General features: G+C 34.8%; 1 protein-coding gene across 3 annotated transcripts in view; it reads right to left on the reverse strand.

The window, feature by feature from the left end:
- MIPOL1 (mirror-image polydactyly 1) overlaps window positions 1–17,379 on the reverse strand; it is a 288,774-nt gene that overhangs the window by 163,824 nt on the left and 107,571 nt on the right. For all 3 annotated transcript variants that reach the window (XM_024551295.4, XM_024551296.4, XM_053927699.2), the window contains one exon: window positions 1,792–1,899. In XM_024551295.4, coding sequence (XP_024407063.2) covers window positions 1,792–1,899 — 108 coding nt within the window. The remainder of the gene's footprint in view (window positions 1–1,791; window positions 1,900–17,379) is intronic.

The following is a 17,379-nucleotide window of genomic DNA, read 5'->3' on the forward strand; positions in this document are numbered from 1 at the left end:
AAATACTATCGAAATATTAAACCAGGTAGCAAACAAAAGAAATGATACTTGTAAGTAGATTGTAAAAGATAAATATTACTGCTCAGAAAGGAGATGAACAATTAATTCATCAATTAGGGTGGTAATAAACATTATTCCTAACTGATGGAGACTTGATGATACAAAAATGCAATAATAAAGCTACTAAAGAACTATGGAACAAAATATGAAAATAAATCTTTTAAATGACTTAGGATAAAGCTGGTGTGTTGTAAATGACCCAATTTTCATAATAAATTTAAGGTTTCACATGAGGAAATATGGGCTAAAATAACTAAAAAATGTGTTAATACAAAAGAGACAATTTTAAAAGAGTTAAAATGAGCATGGGGCTTTAAAAATATTAAATTGATGCATTTTTAAAAATCAATTCTTCCTCCCATCTCTATTTTACAAAAAAAAAGTAAGTTCACAAACTAAAATTTTCATTTTAGGATCTTTTTAAATGGAAATAGCTGTATCACATAGAACTATGAAATCTGTTCCCTAAAGCTGATAATAAACTAACACACAATGGACATTGCCTTAAAACAACGTCACTTTCAAGTATACATTTACAATTATTATATTGAATTTTACCCATACAACAATAAATTACTGGGGGTCATTAACTAAGAGTCACAGCAATCTACAAGTCTTTTCTTTCGCATTTATTGTTCTGGTCTATATAAATTCGAGAGAAAGTGCATTAAACAATTAGAGCAAAGCCCATCACTAACTGAAGCTAAACATATTTTGTAAGAAATATCTGATTTCAACGAAATCTCATACTTTTTGGACAGATTAAAACTATTTTCCACATCAAAATGCGAATGTTTTCTCAATTTTGGTAGATGATTCAGGCTTAGTGAGTTACACTGCTAATGCCATACTATTCTTCTGAAACCTGGAGCAGAAAGTCAGTTCAAGACAAAAAAGCACTATACAATCCTCCGACAGCATATCTTTTTTTTCCAACTGCACAATATCAAAGCTGGTGGATTTCTTTCTGTCTCCCACGAATATGTTTTTGTTTTTCTCTTTAACCCATGCATGAGAATGTCAGCACCTTGAGGGCAGGGGCCACTACTATGTCATAGGCACCATGCTAGGATCTGGCGCAAAGACACAAGAGGAGAGTAGAAAGTCCTACGCATCTTAAGAAAAAAATGCATAATAGAATCAAAATAATGTCCTTTTTCATGACTATTAAATCTATATTATAAGGAAACAGAAGTTCTTGTCATGAAATGTCTACTTCACTTGTTTCAAATTCTAGTAGAATATATATATTTTTTCCTTTGGTAATAAGTAATATTTTTAAGTACTATTTCAATTCCCAAATATATTCACATACCCTTCAAGGAGTGTCGGTTCTGTGGGTTTCTAATATCAAAAGTCATTCAAAACACAGAGTAGTAAGTATTGACGGGAAGAAAAGATTCATGATTTAATTTTTTCTTTTAGTGTGGTCACCTTTTATTAACTACAAAAACTAACAATATATTATGAAAATCAGAATAAACGTGTACCCAAAGTTATTAATAGACCACCACGCAAAATTCAGGAAATTTGTTGTATTTCGTGTACACATACACGAGATAAAATAATACCATAGCAGAAGGGTGCTGTATCTGTGTTTGAAGAAGGGGTTGTTGGCAAACACCCCGGCTCACTTCTGCCGAAATGTACACAACTGATATATGCAGCACAGAAAGCTGGCACCAGGGGCTTACAACCTTAATTTGCCTGCAAGAAGGAACCGAGATTTACCTTCAGAGCACGTTCTTGATTGTTTTCAGCAGTCAGATGTCTCACGTTGTTTGCTGAAGTCTGGTTCTGCTCTTTCAAATGATGAAGCTCCTGCTCCAGCCGTTTGCACTGCCACAGGGGAAGAATCCCATTAAGTAAAGGAGCTGTAGCATTTTTTTCACCAAGCCACATGAATTAATGTAAATAATGCCATTGTATTCTCTAAAAGACAAGGTATCTTTTGAAACAAGAATAGTAAGTGAAAAGTAATGTTGGATATGAATAAAATTAATGTTTATAGTACTCTGATTATTCAACTGTAATATTTGGTTTGTTTTTTACTAGTCTAAATATAAATTAGAAAATAATAATCATTTTTAAATATTAAGATCAAATTACATTTAATTTTTTTTTCACTATCAAATGGTTGTCATTATGTATCTACTGGCTGAACATAAGAATAATTCTAAAATCATACTGGATTCTAAATAAACTATTAATATGATATTTGTTTTGAATTTTTATCAACTTCTAAAGATTAAAAGTATCATAAAATATTTATTAAGAGGTTTTTCAGAATTTTTAGAAATATTTAAAGAAACAATTGTGCAGGGAAAAAAGTGACAGCCACAGTATGCTTTAAGACTTGGAAGTAACTGCGAAAACAAGTGTTTGAAATTTCTATTTAACTACGTCTTATTTTTAAGTAAATCAACTGCTCACAAACATGTGAAGTGACATTCTGACATACTGGGAATAAATGAGAATATGAGTGAAGAAATGATAAATAAAAGCATAAATGGGCTAATAGAAGTGTCTATGTTCAAAACATTGAAATATCATGCCATTTGCATACAAGATCTTAATATGATCACATCAAACATTTTACACAAAATTGTACAAAACTGATATGCTGGAAATCAGGCCCATATGAATACACATGAAGAAATTGGCTAAAGAAACAAGTGCTAAATTCCATCTTTCAGGAAAAAGTTAAAGATCACTCTTTAATTTATCTCTTTTTAAATAAGGATATTTAATTAACCACCAAGAAGTAATTATACATATTGCTTCAAGGTCTGGGCAAAGCTGCTACTCAATTATTTTGGCTAGTTGTCATAATGAACTAAAAATCATTATTATGCTACAATCAAGATGCTGTCATAACCCAAACTGGCATTTCTTACTACTCTAACATTGACTCCTCCTGCCTCTGATCTGTAATATTCTGCAGTCTGCATCATCATTTCCTGACTTTGAGTAACATACAGATCCTTTTCATAAAAAGGTATCAGGCTCTTGACAGTGACTTAATTATATGATGATGTTTATGTACAAACACATGGGGTACACATGCCTCAGCATGTTAGTACAATCATGAATCCAAAACACATTTATAAAAAAGTAAAACAATAATCACAAAATCAAAACTTTTAAAATTAGTATTGACTAAGCAGACAGAGTTTTTGATGAAACTAAGTTCTGCAAATATAATATAAAGTGGTGGGTGCCGTCCGTCTACGGCCATGTCTACTCTACCTGTGTCGTGTGACACCTTAATTCACAGGTCATACTTTAAAAAAATTACATGAGGAAATCTTTGTGACTTGACATCATTTGGCTTTTATTTGGAGGGGACAGGTGATTTACAAATTAAACTGTCCTTTTTTAGCTTTTAACAAAACATTGGGTGCAATGCAATCAAAGAACAAGTGTGTTTGGTGAAGACACATCATGAGGCATGGAAACGAGTAAGACCCAGAAGTAAGCACCACAGTCTAACAGAAATATTCTCTACTAGAATTATCCTGTACATTTTCAATTTCAGTACAAAATTATTATGCAGTAAATATTAAAATGAAATGACTAAATAGGAACTATGAAGTTACAAAGGTGAGGTAGATAATGTTGGCTACGGGGGTGAAAGAAAGTTTAATGGGCCAGATTACATCCAGTTGGGCTAACCTGTGCACATGATTTTAAAAGCTGAAAGAGAAAGGATCCAGGAGAAACAGACGGAGGTAGAAACACCCTGGGAAATATCCGGGGAAAGAGAGAGACCATGGTCACAAGCTGTCTGACCACCCATTTTTGTATTCCTAAGTAAATTAGAAACGACCCAGGGATAGAGACTTCTTTCCTGTCTACAAGATACACAAAAAAGAATTCTCTCGCTCAACCTTGAGAAATGTTTATTTTAATTTCTTCATGAGATTTAAATTTAACATTGACCTAGGAATCAAGTTGTGGTGAACCAACAATAACTCTGAACTGAATAAAAACATACATAATGCTCTTGTCAAATACACTTTTGGATTTAACTATATTTAAGATTTCTTTAGATTTATTTAAACCTATATTATTTCTTCATATGATGTTCTTTCATCCTTTCTGAACAAATGGGTGGAGAGCGCTCCCAGGACAATTTTTAAAAATACTGCAACCAAAGAAGTAAGTAAAGCTTAAGAGCAATAAGACTATTTTTGCACTGAGGGCATTACTTCCCTGGTCATGCAGTATCCGGGAGAAAGAAGACAAGGCCCAGGGACCAAAGTGGTAAGTGCTCCGAAAGGCTACACTTTCAGGTGTTTAATGATCACCCCTACCTTGATGAAGGAAAAGACCAAGACAGATGTTAGATAAGATGTATGTCCCTGAAGTAAGTAGCGTATAATGTTTTCAGACAATTCTCTTTTCAACGGACACATTAAAATAACACCATTATCATCCCTGTTCATATACTGCCAAATATTAATGTTCGTAAGACTTGTAATGCATGAATTTGATCTAAGAGTTTTCTCATATATTTTATATTTAAAAAATTGTATTACTCAAATCGAACTTAAGTAAATGCTATCTGTATATTATTATAGTGTTCTTGAGAACTAGGGTTCTCAACACATGATGCAAAAGATACAGATGAAAGATTAAAAGCTTAAGTGAAATTCCTTTAATTTAGAATTTGAATTGGAAGTATCAGGATAAAGATAGAAAGAGTTTTATCTTCTAGAAATGTGTGTGTGGGGTGTGCATGTATTTCCTAGTTTTGCCCATTGAAAACGGTTAAGAACAATGGCAAACCAGTGGCAATGACCACTCCTAGTACCTATTTGTGGGTTACGGGTACCATTTCTGACTACAAATAGAGGACTCCATGGATATGTGGCTGACTCCAGGTCTGGGAGAAGAACTGCACGATATGATCCAGGAACATCAGAAAGGACTCAGGAGCCAGCTTGAAAAGCTCCCCACTGAGGAGCTTTTCACTAAAGTGGTGAGACAATTTGAGCATCAATAAATATAGTAACTGCAATATATACGTATTGACACATACAATACAATGTGTTTAAATTATTGAATCTATAATGATAAAAAATTTAAAAAATAGTTGTGATTATTGGGTAAATTGTCAATGTGAGTGAACTGAACATAGTAGGCCAAGAACTCATCCACTCTTTCTTACATAAACTTCACTACTACGTAATCAAACAGATAAGATGAAGACTATAAAAATATTCAAGGTAATAAAGAAATGGAGTGTTAGAACATCACAATTTTGAAATCAATACACTAAGAGATCTAGACACAGAGATCTGCTAATAACATAGCTCTTTAACAACGTGTGTTTCCAGATGAAACAACACAAAATTACCTGTAACGTAGTCTTGCTAATAAAACTAAATCTGATCGAGCTTCTAGATTAAACTGTCAGACTCACAGGAGAAGAGAGAAGACAGGAACATATTAAATGACAACAAATAATAGGGAAACTCTGTAAGAAAACTGACTCATGGGCCACAGTGTGGTGATCGCTGGGGGAAGGGGCGGGTATAAGGGGCCTAAATGGCAATGGAAATAAACTCAATAAAGATTAAGTAAAACAAAATTTTCAATTAAAAAAAGGAAATTAACTCATTTTGTTTAAAAAATAAAGTCTAAAAGAAAAAAAGAGATAGAAGGGGAATCTATAAAGTGTTAATAGTTCAATTATTTGCAACGCATGATTCTTACTTAGATACTGATGCAAAACAAAGATGAAAAAGTTGTGAGTTAAGAAGTTGTTTGAACTTGAAAACCAATGAAATGTTTCACATTATTAAAAAATTATTGTCCATATTTTTGGGGATATAATGGTATTGTGGTTATATTTTAAACAATAGCCCCTACCTCTTAAAATTACACAATAAAAATTGGACATAAAAAGGATATTTTGTCCAGGGTTTCCTACAAAATAATAGGAGTAAATGACTGGGACAATATGGACTTTAAAAAGGTGGAAAGTTGTTGCAGGGTAAAAATATCATGGGTTTATGACTCTATGCTCTCTCAGCTCATGAAGAAAAGAAATACATTTGCCTCTGTAAACAAACAAAACTAATTTTACAATATGACTAAACTAAACACATAAAACACAAAAATCAGTGGCAACTTTTATCAAATAAATTTGACCCACATTTACTGTTCTCACCAGTGATCTCCTTTTACTCATAAATACGGAAGAATTATATCAAGCAGACAGTACATTATGATTGTTTTACTTCATGTTGACTTTCTGAAAGATAACATGCTTTAAGTTTTTAACAAAAAGTTCTCTACTATTGTCTAAGTTTTTAACGGCTGCTGTTTCTCCTCCTCTGCAATCTGCTTTCTATCACAAATCATTTTGACTGTATTACAATCAAACATCTTCCCACTTGGATGTCATACAACTCTTTCCTTTGCAGACAAAAAATAATACCAGACTCTTCCAGTCAAAACAGAAACAAACTTTGGTGTCAATGTGAATTATGCACTTGGAACTACAGATGTTTGGAAGTACTTAAGATTATATAAAGTTTTCATTTCTCTTCATTTAGAAAAAAAGTTTTAAAAATCTCTTCATTTTAGATTTAAAAATAATAACTAGAATGTTCTTCTTACATTACAATAACTTAAAGAGTTTTCAAGTTCAAAAAGGTAACTTGTTTCTTCAAAGCCCTGGCAAAATATGAACAACTTGCTTTAAGTGAATATTTATACAACACTCAAAGGCTTAGAAATACCAAAGATTAAAAAGAAGAACAGTAATTATGTGAATGAGTCTCTGAAACTACACAGGATGCTTGTGTGCATGAAATACAAATTATTCAGCAAATAGTCATTGAGCATCCATCCACTAGGCCATACACCAGCACTTACCAGGTAACACGGCAGGCAGTACATGTTTCTACATACTTATACATACATACCTTAATTATATAAAACTTTCAAAAACACCACATAAGAGTAAATAACCAGGGATTTAATAACAAATGCAGTATTTTATCATCTTATTCAAAAAGATTAATTTAAGGGAACATTTTAAACCACAAAGCAAAAGGATGAGTAAACATGACAATTATTTAAAAAGGTATCAACATGTATATAGGTATTTAGTTAGTATATTATGCTATTAAAGTAGCATTTTTGTAATGCTGTTTAAGGTTATTATGTTAGCTATATTCATGAAAAACTATTCATTTGAAAAACTGATTTGAGTCTCTACTTCATAAAGGTTAACACATATATCATTAATGATAGTCAATCAACTCTTAATTAGTATGTGCTTAGGCCTTGCTCTAAGCACTTCACATGCATTAAGCCAGTCAATCTTCATGTGGGTCCTATGAGTTAGAAATTATCCCTTTTTATAGAAGGTAGCAGATGCACTGAGTATGACTCCTTCAAGTCACGTAACTAATAAGAAATAGGATTCAAATTCAGGCAGTATAATTTAGTTTATCAACAAAATATACAGTATACACACATATGTACAATAGCAAAAGGAATGGAAACAGAACTACAGAGAAAGTTAATAATAGTGAACTTTTTAAAATCTGAACTACGAGCAATTAGAGATTCAAAGAATTTTTAAGTAGTACATTAACCTGATATTAGGAAATAGTCAACACAGATCGAAATGCAATACTGACTAGCTAGTATATAGACTTATTACCTTTTATCTCAGTTCATGTATACCCAACAAGAGTCTATGCTAAATTAATGAAAAACACGTAGGCAATTACTTCTTTCCTTTAAATTGCACATTCTAAGGCTCACATACTATCTAAAATCATAATGCTCTAGCCCTGGCCGGTGTGTATCGGTTGGTTGGATGTCGTACAATAGACCAAAAGGTCACGGGTTAGATTCCCAGTCAGGGCACAAGCCTAGGTTGTGGGTTTGGTTCTTGGTCAGGGCGCATGCGAGAGGCAAACGATCGATGTTTCTCTCTCACATTGACATTTTTCTCTCAAATGAATAAGCATGTCCTCAGGTGAGGATAAAAAAACTTTTTAAAATAAAATCATGATGCTCTTTCTAGGAATATAAAACAAAAAGTAGCTATTCTTTTATCACACTGGAAGTGCTTTCTTTTAAATGAAGGTCTTATAAAAGCTACATGTGTATGTAGACATACATACATTTATATACTCAGAATAGTATATTAACATAAATCACATACAAAAAGACCCTATTTGTATAAAACTGAAATGATCAGGTCTTCACATGAAAATGCCATAAAACATTTACTTTTCCTTTGTATAAACTGTAAACTCTAAGAAGGTAGAGCCAAGTGTGTTTGTTTACTGCTAAATAGTAGACGAGGTACCTAAAACATAAGTGGTATTAAATATATATTCCTTTACTATATTTCCTGTTTATAAATGGTATTTACTCAATACTTACTAAACCTGAAAATCATCCTAAGCCCCCTCTTATCTTTATCCTGAAATTGAACCAAGTCCTATTCCTTTAAGACGCTTTATTCTTTATCTCTACTACCATACCTTTCATTTGGCCCCTAAGTTTCTCATTAACTGGGAAGTGTCATGCCCCCAGTCTCCGAACGATTTTCCATTGGAATAGTCCCCAAAGCTGGCTGCAAATCAAAATTACCAGGGTAGTTTCAAAAAGAATCAAACTAGACTAATATCCACAAAATTTAACTCCAAATGGATCAAAGACCTAAATATAAGGCCTGAAACAAAATACATAGGAAAAAACATTGATACTAAACTTGTGGACCTTCATCTTAGATAGAATTTTATGAATTTGACCTCAAAGGCAAGGGAAGTAAAGGTAAAACTAAATGAATGGGACTAAATCAAACTAAAAAGCTTCTGCACAGCAAAAGAAACCATCAACAATCAAAAAGGCAGCCAGTCTGATTCCCAGTCAGGGCACATGTCTGGGTCGCAGCACATAGATGTGTGAGAGAAACACAGAGAGGCAACTGGTCGTGTTTCACATCGATGTCCCTCTCCCTGTTTTTGGCTCCCTTCCTCCCTCTCTAAAAATAAATGAAATCTTAAAAAAGAAAAAAGGCAACCAACCGAATGGGAGAAGATATTTGCAAACAACACCTCTGTTAAGATGTTAATATCTAAAATACATGAAGAATTCATACAAATCAACAAAAAACCCCAAACAATCCAATTTAAAAAATGGCCAGAGGACCTGAACGTTTTTCCAAGAACACATTCAAATGGCCAACAGATGTATGAGAAAAGCTCAACGTGACTAGCTATTAGGGAACTGTGAATCAAAGCTACAATGAGACACCAGCTCACACCTGTTGGAGTGGCTAATAATCAACAAGTAATAACAAGTGTTGGAGACATTGTGGAGAAAAAAAAAACCCTCATGTACTGATGGTGGGAAAGAAAATTGGTAAAACGACTATGGAAAACAGTATGGAGGTTTTTAAAAAAATTAAGAATAGAGTCACCATATGACCCAGCAACCCCTCTTCTGAGTATCTACTCAAAAAATCTGAAAACAATTTTTCACAAAGATATATGCACCCCTATGTTCATCGCAGCATTAGTCTCCGTGGCCAAGACATAGAAACAACCGAAATATCCCTTGTCAAATGACTGGATAAAAACGATGTGGTACGTACATACACAATGAACTGCTACTCAGCCATAAGAAAAGGCGAATGCTGCCATCTGCAATAACATGACGGAATCTCAAGCATACGATGCTAAGCAAAATGAGTCAGAAAATGTCAAGAACCATATGATTTCACTCATATGTGGAATATAAAATCGAAAGAAACAGGAGCGAATGACAAATAAAAATTCATAGACACAGACAAGAAGTTATGGTGGTGACCAGAGGGAAAGGAGGATGGGGGTTGGGGAGTAAAGGGTAAAGGAATCAAATATATGGTGACAGAAGATCTGACTTTGGGCAGTGAACACACAATGCAACATATAGACGATGAATCTCAGAACTGTACACATGAAACCAAGGCCACTGCAATAAATTTAATAAAATTAAAAAAAATTACAATGTAATATACTAAAGCCATTACACTTTAAAAGAAAATAATCTGTAAGTGTGTATGCACGTGGTTTGGGGTTGCATCTCAGAGCTAATGCATATTCCAGAGAGCACTGTCTAAAATGCAACTCTGATTGATCACACTAACTCCTACCTATGCTATCTTGACTTCCTTTATTGGCTTTTCCACTGCTTGCAGAATTAAAAACAAGTTTTGGAGAATGACAGTGGCATTTCATGAACTGGTCAGACTCACTACATATTTTCTTATTCCTCCCCAATTGCACCCTTTGCTCTACTTCAGACATGCTAAGTTATCCACAGTTCCCAAAATACAGACATTTCTTACAACCTTTTTTGCCTCTGTGCAAGTTTTTACACATATCTCATTTATCTACACAGCATCAGACCCTTTCTCACCGGAAGCCCTTCAGAGAAACACCATGCTTCCTTGCTTCTATGGGTGCACTGTCCTTCCTCTGACATATTCTCAGGGCAACCGCCTACTTGGCATTCTCCCTCACATCCACCTCTGATCCCAGTGCCAAATGACCTGGTTCTTCGAAGCTATCTAATGCACATTTATTAGAGAATGATCTGAATTTTGTTTACAGAAATCTTATTTTTTCCATATTCATTTCCTTCTAAAATTAAAGGCATATGCCACTAAACAATATTTAGGCAATCATTAACTTATAAGCACATAAGAGTATAAAATCTGGCAAAATTATATGAAAATAAGGAATTTCTAAAGTATAGAAATATGCAAAGTGAGTGTCACGTTTCCTCAGATTAAAAAAAATGTAAGCAATTGCTATTTAATGATATGCCCTTTAACTGACTCCCAAATAAGAAGCATGAGTCTAAACACCTAAAGCTTGGGTTACAGCTGCAATGTACTAATACAGGTGGGACCATAACGAGGAAAGCAGTAAGACACCAAGATTCCACAGAGGAAAAATAGGGTCCAAACCAGAAGACAGACTTGGAAGTAGAGAAAAAATGTATTGTGATAAATGGGGAACTTATTTATGAAACATACCTCATAAGCCAAACCATTGTTTTGTAGGGGTTTTATTTTAGGTGAAATTTATATAGAGTGCAATTCAGATTCTGGTTGTACAACTGATCAATTTCTGACAAATTTATATATTTAGGTGATCACCTTTTTCATGATATAGAATATTTCTATCACACAAGAAAGGTCTTGGGGCTCCCTCTTCCAGCCAATCTATACCCATATCCATCGGCTACCATTGTTGTTCTTTGTAATATCATGGATTTGTAATATAAAGGCTTTGTAATATCATAGATTATTTTGCCTGTTCCTTAACTTTATAAAAAACAAAGCCTTTAAGTCTAATCTTTTGTCTGACTTTTCAATCAACATATGTATTAAAGATTCATTTGTGCTTCTGTGGGCATGAGGAATTCATTCTTTTCATGAAAAATATTACATTGTAGGAATATACCATAATTTGTTTGTTTTCCAGTTAAGTTTTCAATACTTGGATATCATACATAATCTCCCATGGACATCCCTCTAAAAGTCCTACCGCATGTATGTTTTAGTTTTCCCTGGATAAACACCTAGACATGGAATAGCTAGGTCGGGGCAGATATTCTTCCACTGCATAACAAACTGCCGAACAGTCTTCAAAACTGGTTGTATGGCTACTGGAAAAACCGAAACAAAACAGTCATGGCTACTGAACTGAACAATGCTGAACACATTGCCATTGTTGTGGAATGTTCTATTAAATAGCACTGCACTGGGCCTTGTTCTGGGAGTAAAAGAAGGGTAGGATGATAAATCCGAGGAAGTAATCTAAATAGATTGTCACGGAAATGGAGGGCCAAAAATAAAGGCCATGCATTCCCTTCATTTCAGTAGTATTTGCTGTCCTGAGAAGAGGCACCCCTTCTACCACAACCACAGTTTCTCGGGATCTCAATCTGCTGGGGCAACCTTCAGGTCTAACAAGAAAAACATGGCTATCTAAACACCAAGGCTTTATATTTCTATCTAATGTATGACTTGTTAGTGATATTAATAATTATTAACTATATGGATTCATACTCATCCTTAACACATTACAGTTAGATTATATGTTTGTATAGAATTCAAGAATACTTGGTTGGTAGTTTCCAGATGTTTAAGACGGTCATCTAAAATCTTAAATAGATTTGAGATAACAAATTCCAGTAGGTTACAATTAAAAGTTCCAATTTGTTAATGACACTTCCTCTTCAATTTCAATAAAAGTCCCAGAATTGTTTTGAATTTTTTATATGAATTATATCAGAAAAGTATTGCATCTCTGCAGTTTAATATGACCAAAAAGTAAGATATATAACTATATTTTCAATTGAAGTAATTAAATTATAAAATTACCACATGAAAGAAGTCTGATAAAACTTATTTATTTTGTATAATCTCTTCACTGCTGCAAGGCATTTACTTCTAAGATGATGAACTTACTTCTCTGGCTAATGCCACTACTAGGATGTGGTATTTTGATCCTTTCTGTACAGTTATAACCTTGTAATGCTGAACCCTGTAGTTAGCTAGTGGTCAGCAAAACAAAATTCAGTAAATAATACCATTGTAATGAGTTGGTTCTTAAGTAAACTTCAATAGATTTTCTCAAAATCCATAAACAAACAATGGTATAACCTAGATGTTAAGTTGGCAGTTATTGCACAAAAGGATAGAGATGCTTCTTGTATTATTGCAAAACAACACAAAGCAGAGTTCAGGAAATGCTATCAGTGCTCACTGGATGCTAGCCATAGTTTAATAGTTTATTAAGCTGTATTCCTGGAATCAAAGATGCCTCCTCTTGGTTTGCAAACTTTGTTTGCTATTATAAATGTTGTAATCTCAATAGAGCTGTCAATTACTTAAGTGCTCACTCTTAATTTTCTTGTTGTATAATAAGTATTGCCCAAACAACGTTAAATCCTAAAAGAAGCTACTCCAACTTCTAAGATTACAACACGAGAAAAACTAAAAAAATTTATGACAAATCAAAGTATCAACAAGTTAAATATTACATAAAAGGAATCCTCTTTGGAGATAAGACTCTAACTATCTTTGACTATTATAAATATGATAACCAGTGTGCTTCATCGAAAACGAGTAAATACTTGTGGACTGATTTGTTGACTACAGCACTGAAAGTTTTGGAAACTTGATACACCTCTCAGGACACTTCTTACTTTTTCAATAAGGCAATCAATTACACTTTTTACATTTTTTATAAAAATGGTCCTGAAATTGTTTTACTGACGTTTACATCCAGGGCCAGAAACATCATCCAAATCACTTACCAGCAATTCATTTAAGAGCAATCTCAGTGAAAAACAGTTTACATTATATCCAATTCCCCTAAAGTCAACTAAAAGTCTATTTTCTTTTGGCTCTGCTTCTCTCACCTACCTTCCCTGCACTTTTGTCACCTGTAGTCTTTGGAAGCACTTTTTCATTGCTAGGATACTTTCATATATTCTTAAGCTCCATACCCTTTATATATCAGCTCAATAAAAAAAACACCCTGTCTCACTTTCAGTGACACTTCTGTCTGAACCCTCTCAAGAAGATCATACATAACTCCTTCTTCACATGACGTTTCTTCAGAGGTGGGAATAAGGACCTGTGTTTTCCTGGTTCCCAGATGTCATCTTCAGCTCACTAAACAACCCTTTCACTTTTCAAGTTTCTCTTACGCATTTGGAGTGTATGGTCCAGAGGCTACTACAGGTCTGAAAGTGATACCACAATGAAGCTGGTACTAAATGAAGAGGAAGCAATGAAACATTTTAGAGGAATGTCACAGTGCAATTTTAGGGCTGTTGAACTCAACAACAACAACAATAAAAATGTACGCTTCAATATGGCATGTTTACATACATTTCCATTTCATTTTTTGGTAATTACTTTTGTATGTTATAAAAGCTGTGGTTCATAACACCTTGGAAAATATTTTTAAAGAACTGGTCTTTCACCCAGAGAGCCTGAGAAACACTGATTTGGATGAATTGCTTCTTATCTGTGCCACTGTGATCTAACAACTAAGGTTCCTTCCCTACATTTTAAAAGAAAGTTTCTGCTCTGGCTGGTGTGGCTCAGTGGACTGAGCGCCAGCCTGTGAACCAAAGAGTCGCAGGTTGATTCCCAGTCAGGGCACATGCCTGGGCTAGGGCCAGGTCCCCAGTAGGGGGCGTGCGAGAGGCAACCACACATTGGTATTTCTCTCCCTCTCTTCTTCCCTCCCTTCCCCTCTCTCTAAAAACAAATAAAAATCTTTTTAAAAAATAGAAGAAAGTTTCTTGCCAACATTCTAGACAAAAGCAAGACTTTTTCACAACTTCTTGAATCATTCATTCTAATAAGATTTACGCTATCTTGTTCTTAGTTCTCTTCAATCCTTAACTCTGAAACTCTGCTCTCGGATCACAACATTCTATTCTTCTACTGTCTTACTGAATCTACTCTTTACTGTTCTTACTGAAATAAACACTTCCTCTGGATATGGATTTGCCTTCCCTGAATGCAATGCTTATGCAAAAACAGCCATTCAAGACTTTATAGAACACCTATACTATCATGGGATTCCACACAGCATTGTTCTCATCAAGGAATTCACTTCATGGCAAACCAAGTGTGACAATGGGCCCATGCTCATGGAATTCACTGGTCTTACCATGTTCCCCATTATCTTGATGGAGTTGTCTTGATAAGACATTGGAATGGATTTCTCAAGACTTGGTTACGGTGCCAGTTAGGTGGCAATACTTTGCGAGGCTAGGTTAAGGTTCCACATGACAATGTATATGCTCTAAATGAGAGTATAATGTGTGGTGCTTTTTATCCACACAGAATTTCCAGGTCCAAGAATCAAGGGATAGAAACCTGATGGCTTCATTCACTATTATACCTATAGTAATCCACTAAGAAAATTTCTGCTTTCCATTTCTACAAACAGGTCTTGCTGATCCAGTGATCCTAGTTCCAAAGAGAGAAAAACTTCCACCTGAGACATAAAAATTCTATTGAACTGGAAGTTGAAATTGTCACCTGGCTGCTTAAGGTTCCTCATGCCTCTGAATCAATATGTAAGAAAGGAGGTTACTGAATGGGCTGAGGTAGCTGATCCTGACTATCAAGGAAACTAGGCTGCTACTACACAATGGGGTAAGAAGAAAATGTATCTGGAATACAAAAGATACATGAGAACTGAACTTGACAACAGCAGATGTGTAACAGAAAACAGAAAAAGAAAAGGAGGGAGTGACAAAAAGAGAGAAGCAAGAAGAAAAGAAAGGAAGAAAGAAAATGCTCAAAGATGTTATTCAAGTTAAGGGAAGTAACACAAAATGAAAATTCACTCCAACATGAAGAAATAAAAAGCACCTAAAATGATGCATGTATAGACAAACATATGACAGTATATCTTCTCATGATTTTTTTGAAAGACAATTTGTTTGAATAAAAATATTAAAATACATTAACAATATATCTAAAGAATGAAAGAAATGAAATTTGACTATTATAACATTCTTACAATTTAAATCATGTGGTATACTTCTTAATATTAAGAAGATTATGAGACATACCATAAATTGAAAAAATTAAATTGGGAGTTCTGACCAAGATGAAGACATAGGTAGAAACGCTTTGCTTCTTCACACAACCAAAAGAAGGATAAAAACCAATTTAAAAACAATAAACCAGAACTGCCAGAAAAGCAATCTGCATGGAACTCCAAAAACCAAGGGGTTAAAGAAACATTCTTCCAGACTGATAGGATGGGTAGAGACAGGCAGCCACTGGCAAGGTGGCAGACCACACTGGCAAGGGAGGGGCTGGCTGACTGGGAAACTAAAGACTCAAAACCTCTGACTATAAAATCCTGTGTGAATTGCGAAGGCGGAAGGCACTCCCAGTCTCAGAGGAGAGTTCACTGGAGAGGCCCAAGGGATCCTAGAATGTACACAAACTCACCCACCTGGAAATCCGCACCTGAAAGGGCATAATCCGCTTATGGGAAGCAAGGGAAGTGACAGAAATTAGGGTGAGAGCTGGGCAAGTGGCATTGTTCCCTCTCTGACCCCTCCTCCACAGACAGCACCGTAACACAATAAAGAGGGTTACCCCGCCCTGGAAAATACCTAAGGCTCCACCCCCTTACAACAAAACAAGTGCATCCAGACAAAGAAATATGGCCCAAATGAAAGAACAGATCAAAGATCCACGAAAGAGTTAAGCAACAAGGAGATCGACAACCTGTCTGATACAGAGTTCAAAACACTGGTAATCAGGATGCTCACAGAACTGATTGAGCTTGGTCACAAAATGAAGGAAGAAATGAAGGTTATACAGAATGAAATAAAGGAAAATGTACAGGGAACCAAAAGTGAAAGGAAGAAAACCTAGACTCAAATCAACAATTTAGAACAAAAGGAAGAAATATACATCCAACTAGAACAGAATGAGGAAACAAGAATTAAAAAAAATGAGGAGGGGCTTAGAAACCTATGGGACAACTTTAAGTGCTCCAACATCTGAATCATAGGGGTGCCAGAAGGAGAAGAGGAAGGGCAAAAAATTGAAAACTTATTTGAACAAATAATGAAGGAAAATTCCTCCAATCTGGTGAAGGAAATAGACTTCCAGGAAGTCCAAGAAGCTCAGAGAGTCCAAAAAAAGTTGGACCCAAAGAAGCACACACCAAGGCACACCATAATCACATTACCAAGATTAAAGATAAGGAAAGAATCTTAAAAGCGGCAAGAGAAAAGGACACAGTTACCTACAAAGGAGTTCCCATAAGGCTATCAGCTGATTTCTCAAAAGAAACCTTACATGCAAGAAGGGGCTGGAAAGAAGTACTCCAAGTCATGAAAGGCAAGGGCCTACATCCAAGATTACTGTATCCAGCAAAGCTATCATTTAGAATGGAAGGGCAGATAAAGTGCTTCCCAGATAAAGTTAAAGGGACTTATTTAAGGAATAGAAGATCAAAAACTATGAACAGTAAAATGATAACAAACTCATAATTATCAACAACTACACCTAAAAAACAAACAAAAACTAAGCAAACAACTAGAACAGGAAGAGAATCACAGAAATGGAGATCACATGGAGGGTTATCAGTGAGGAGAGGGAGGGGAGACAAGGGGATAAGGTACAGGGAATAAGAAGCATAATTGGTAGGCATAAAATAGACAGGGGGAGGTTAAGAATAGTATAGGAAATAGAGAAGTCTAAGAACTTATATGTAGAACCCATGGACA

This window comes from Desmodus rotundus, chromosome 7 (genome assembly GCF_022682495.2).
Source record: "Desmodus rotundus isolate HL8 chromosome 7, HLdesRot8A.1, whole genome shotgun sequence".
Taxonomy (NCBI): Eukaryota; Metazoa; Chordata; class Mammalia; order Chiroptera; family Phyllostomidae; genus Desmodus; species Desmodus rotundus.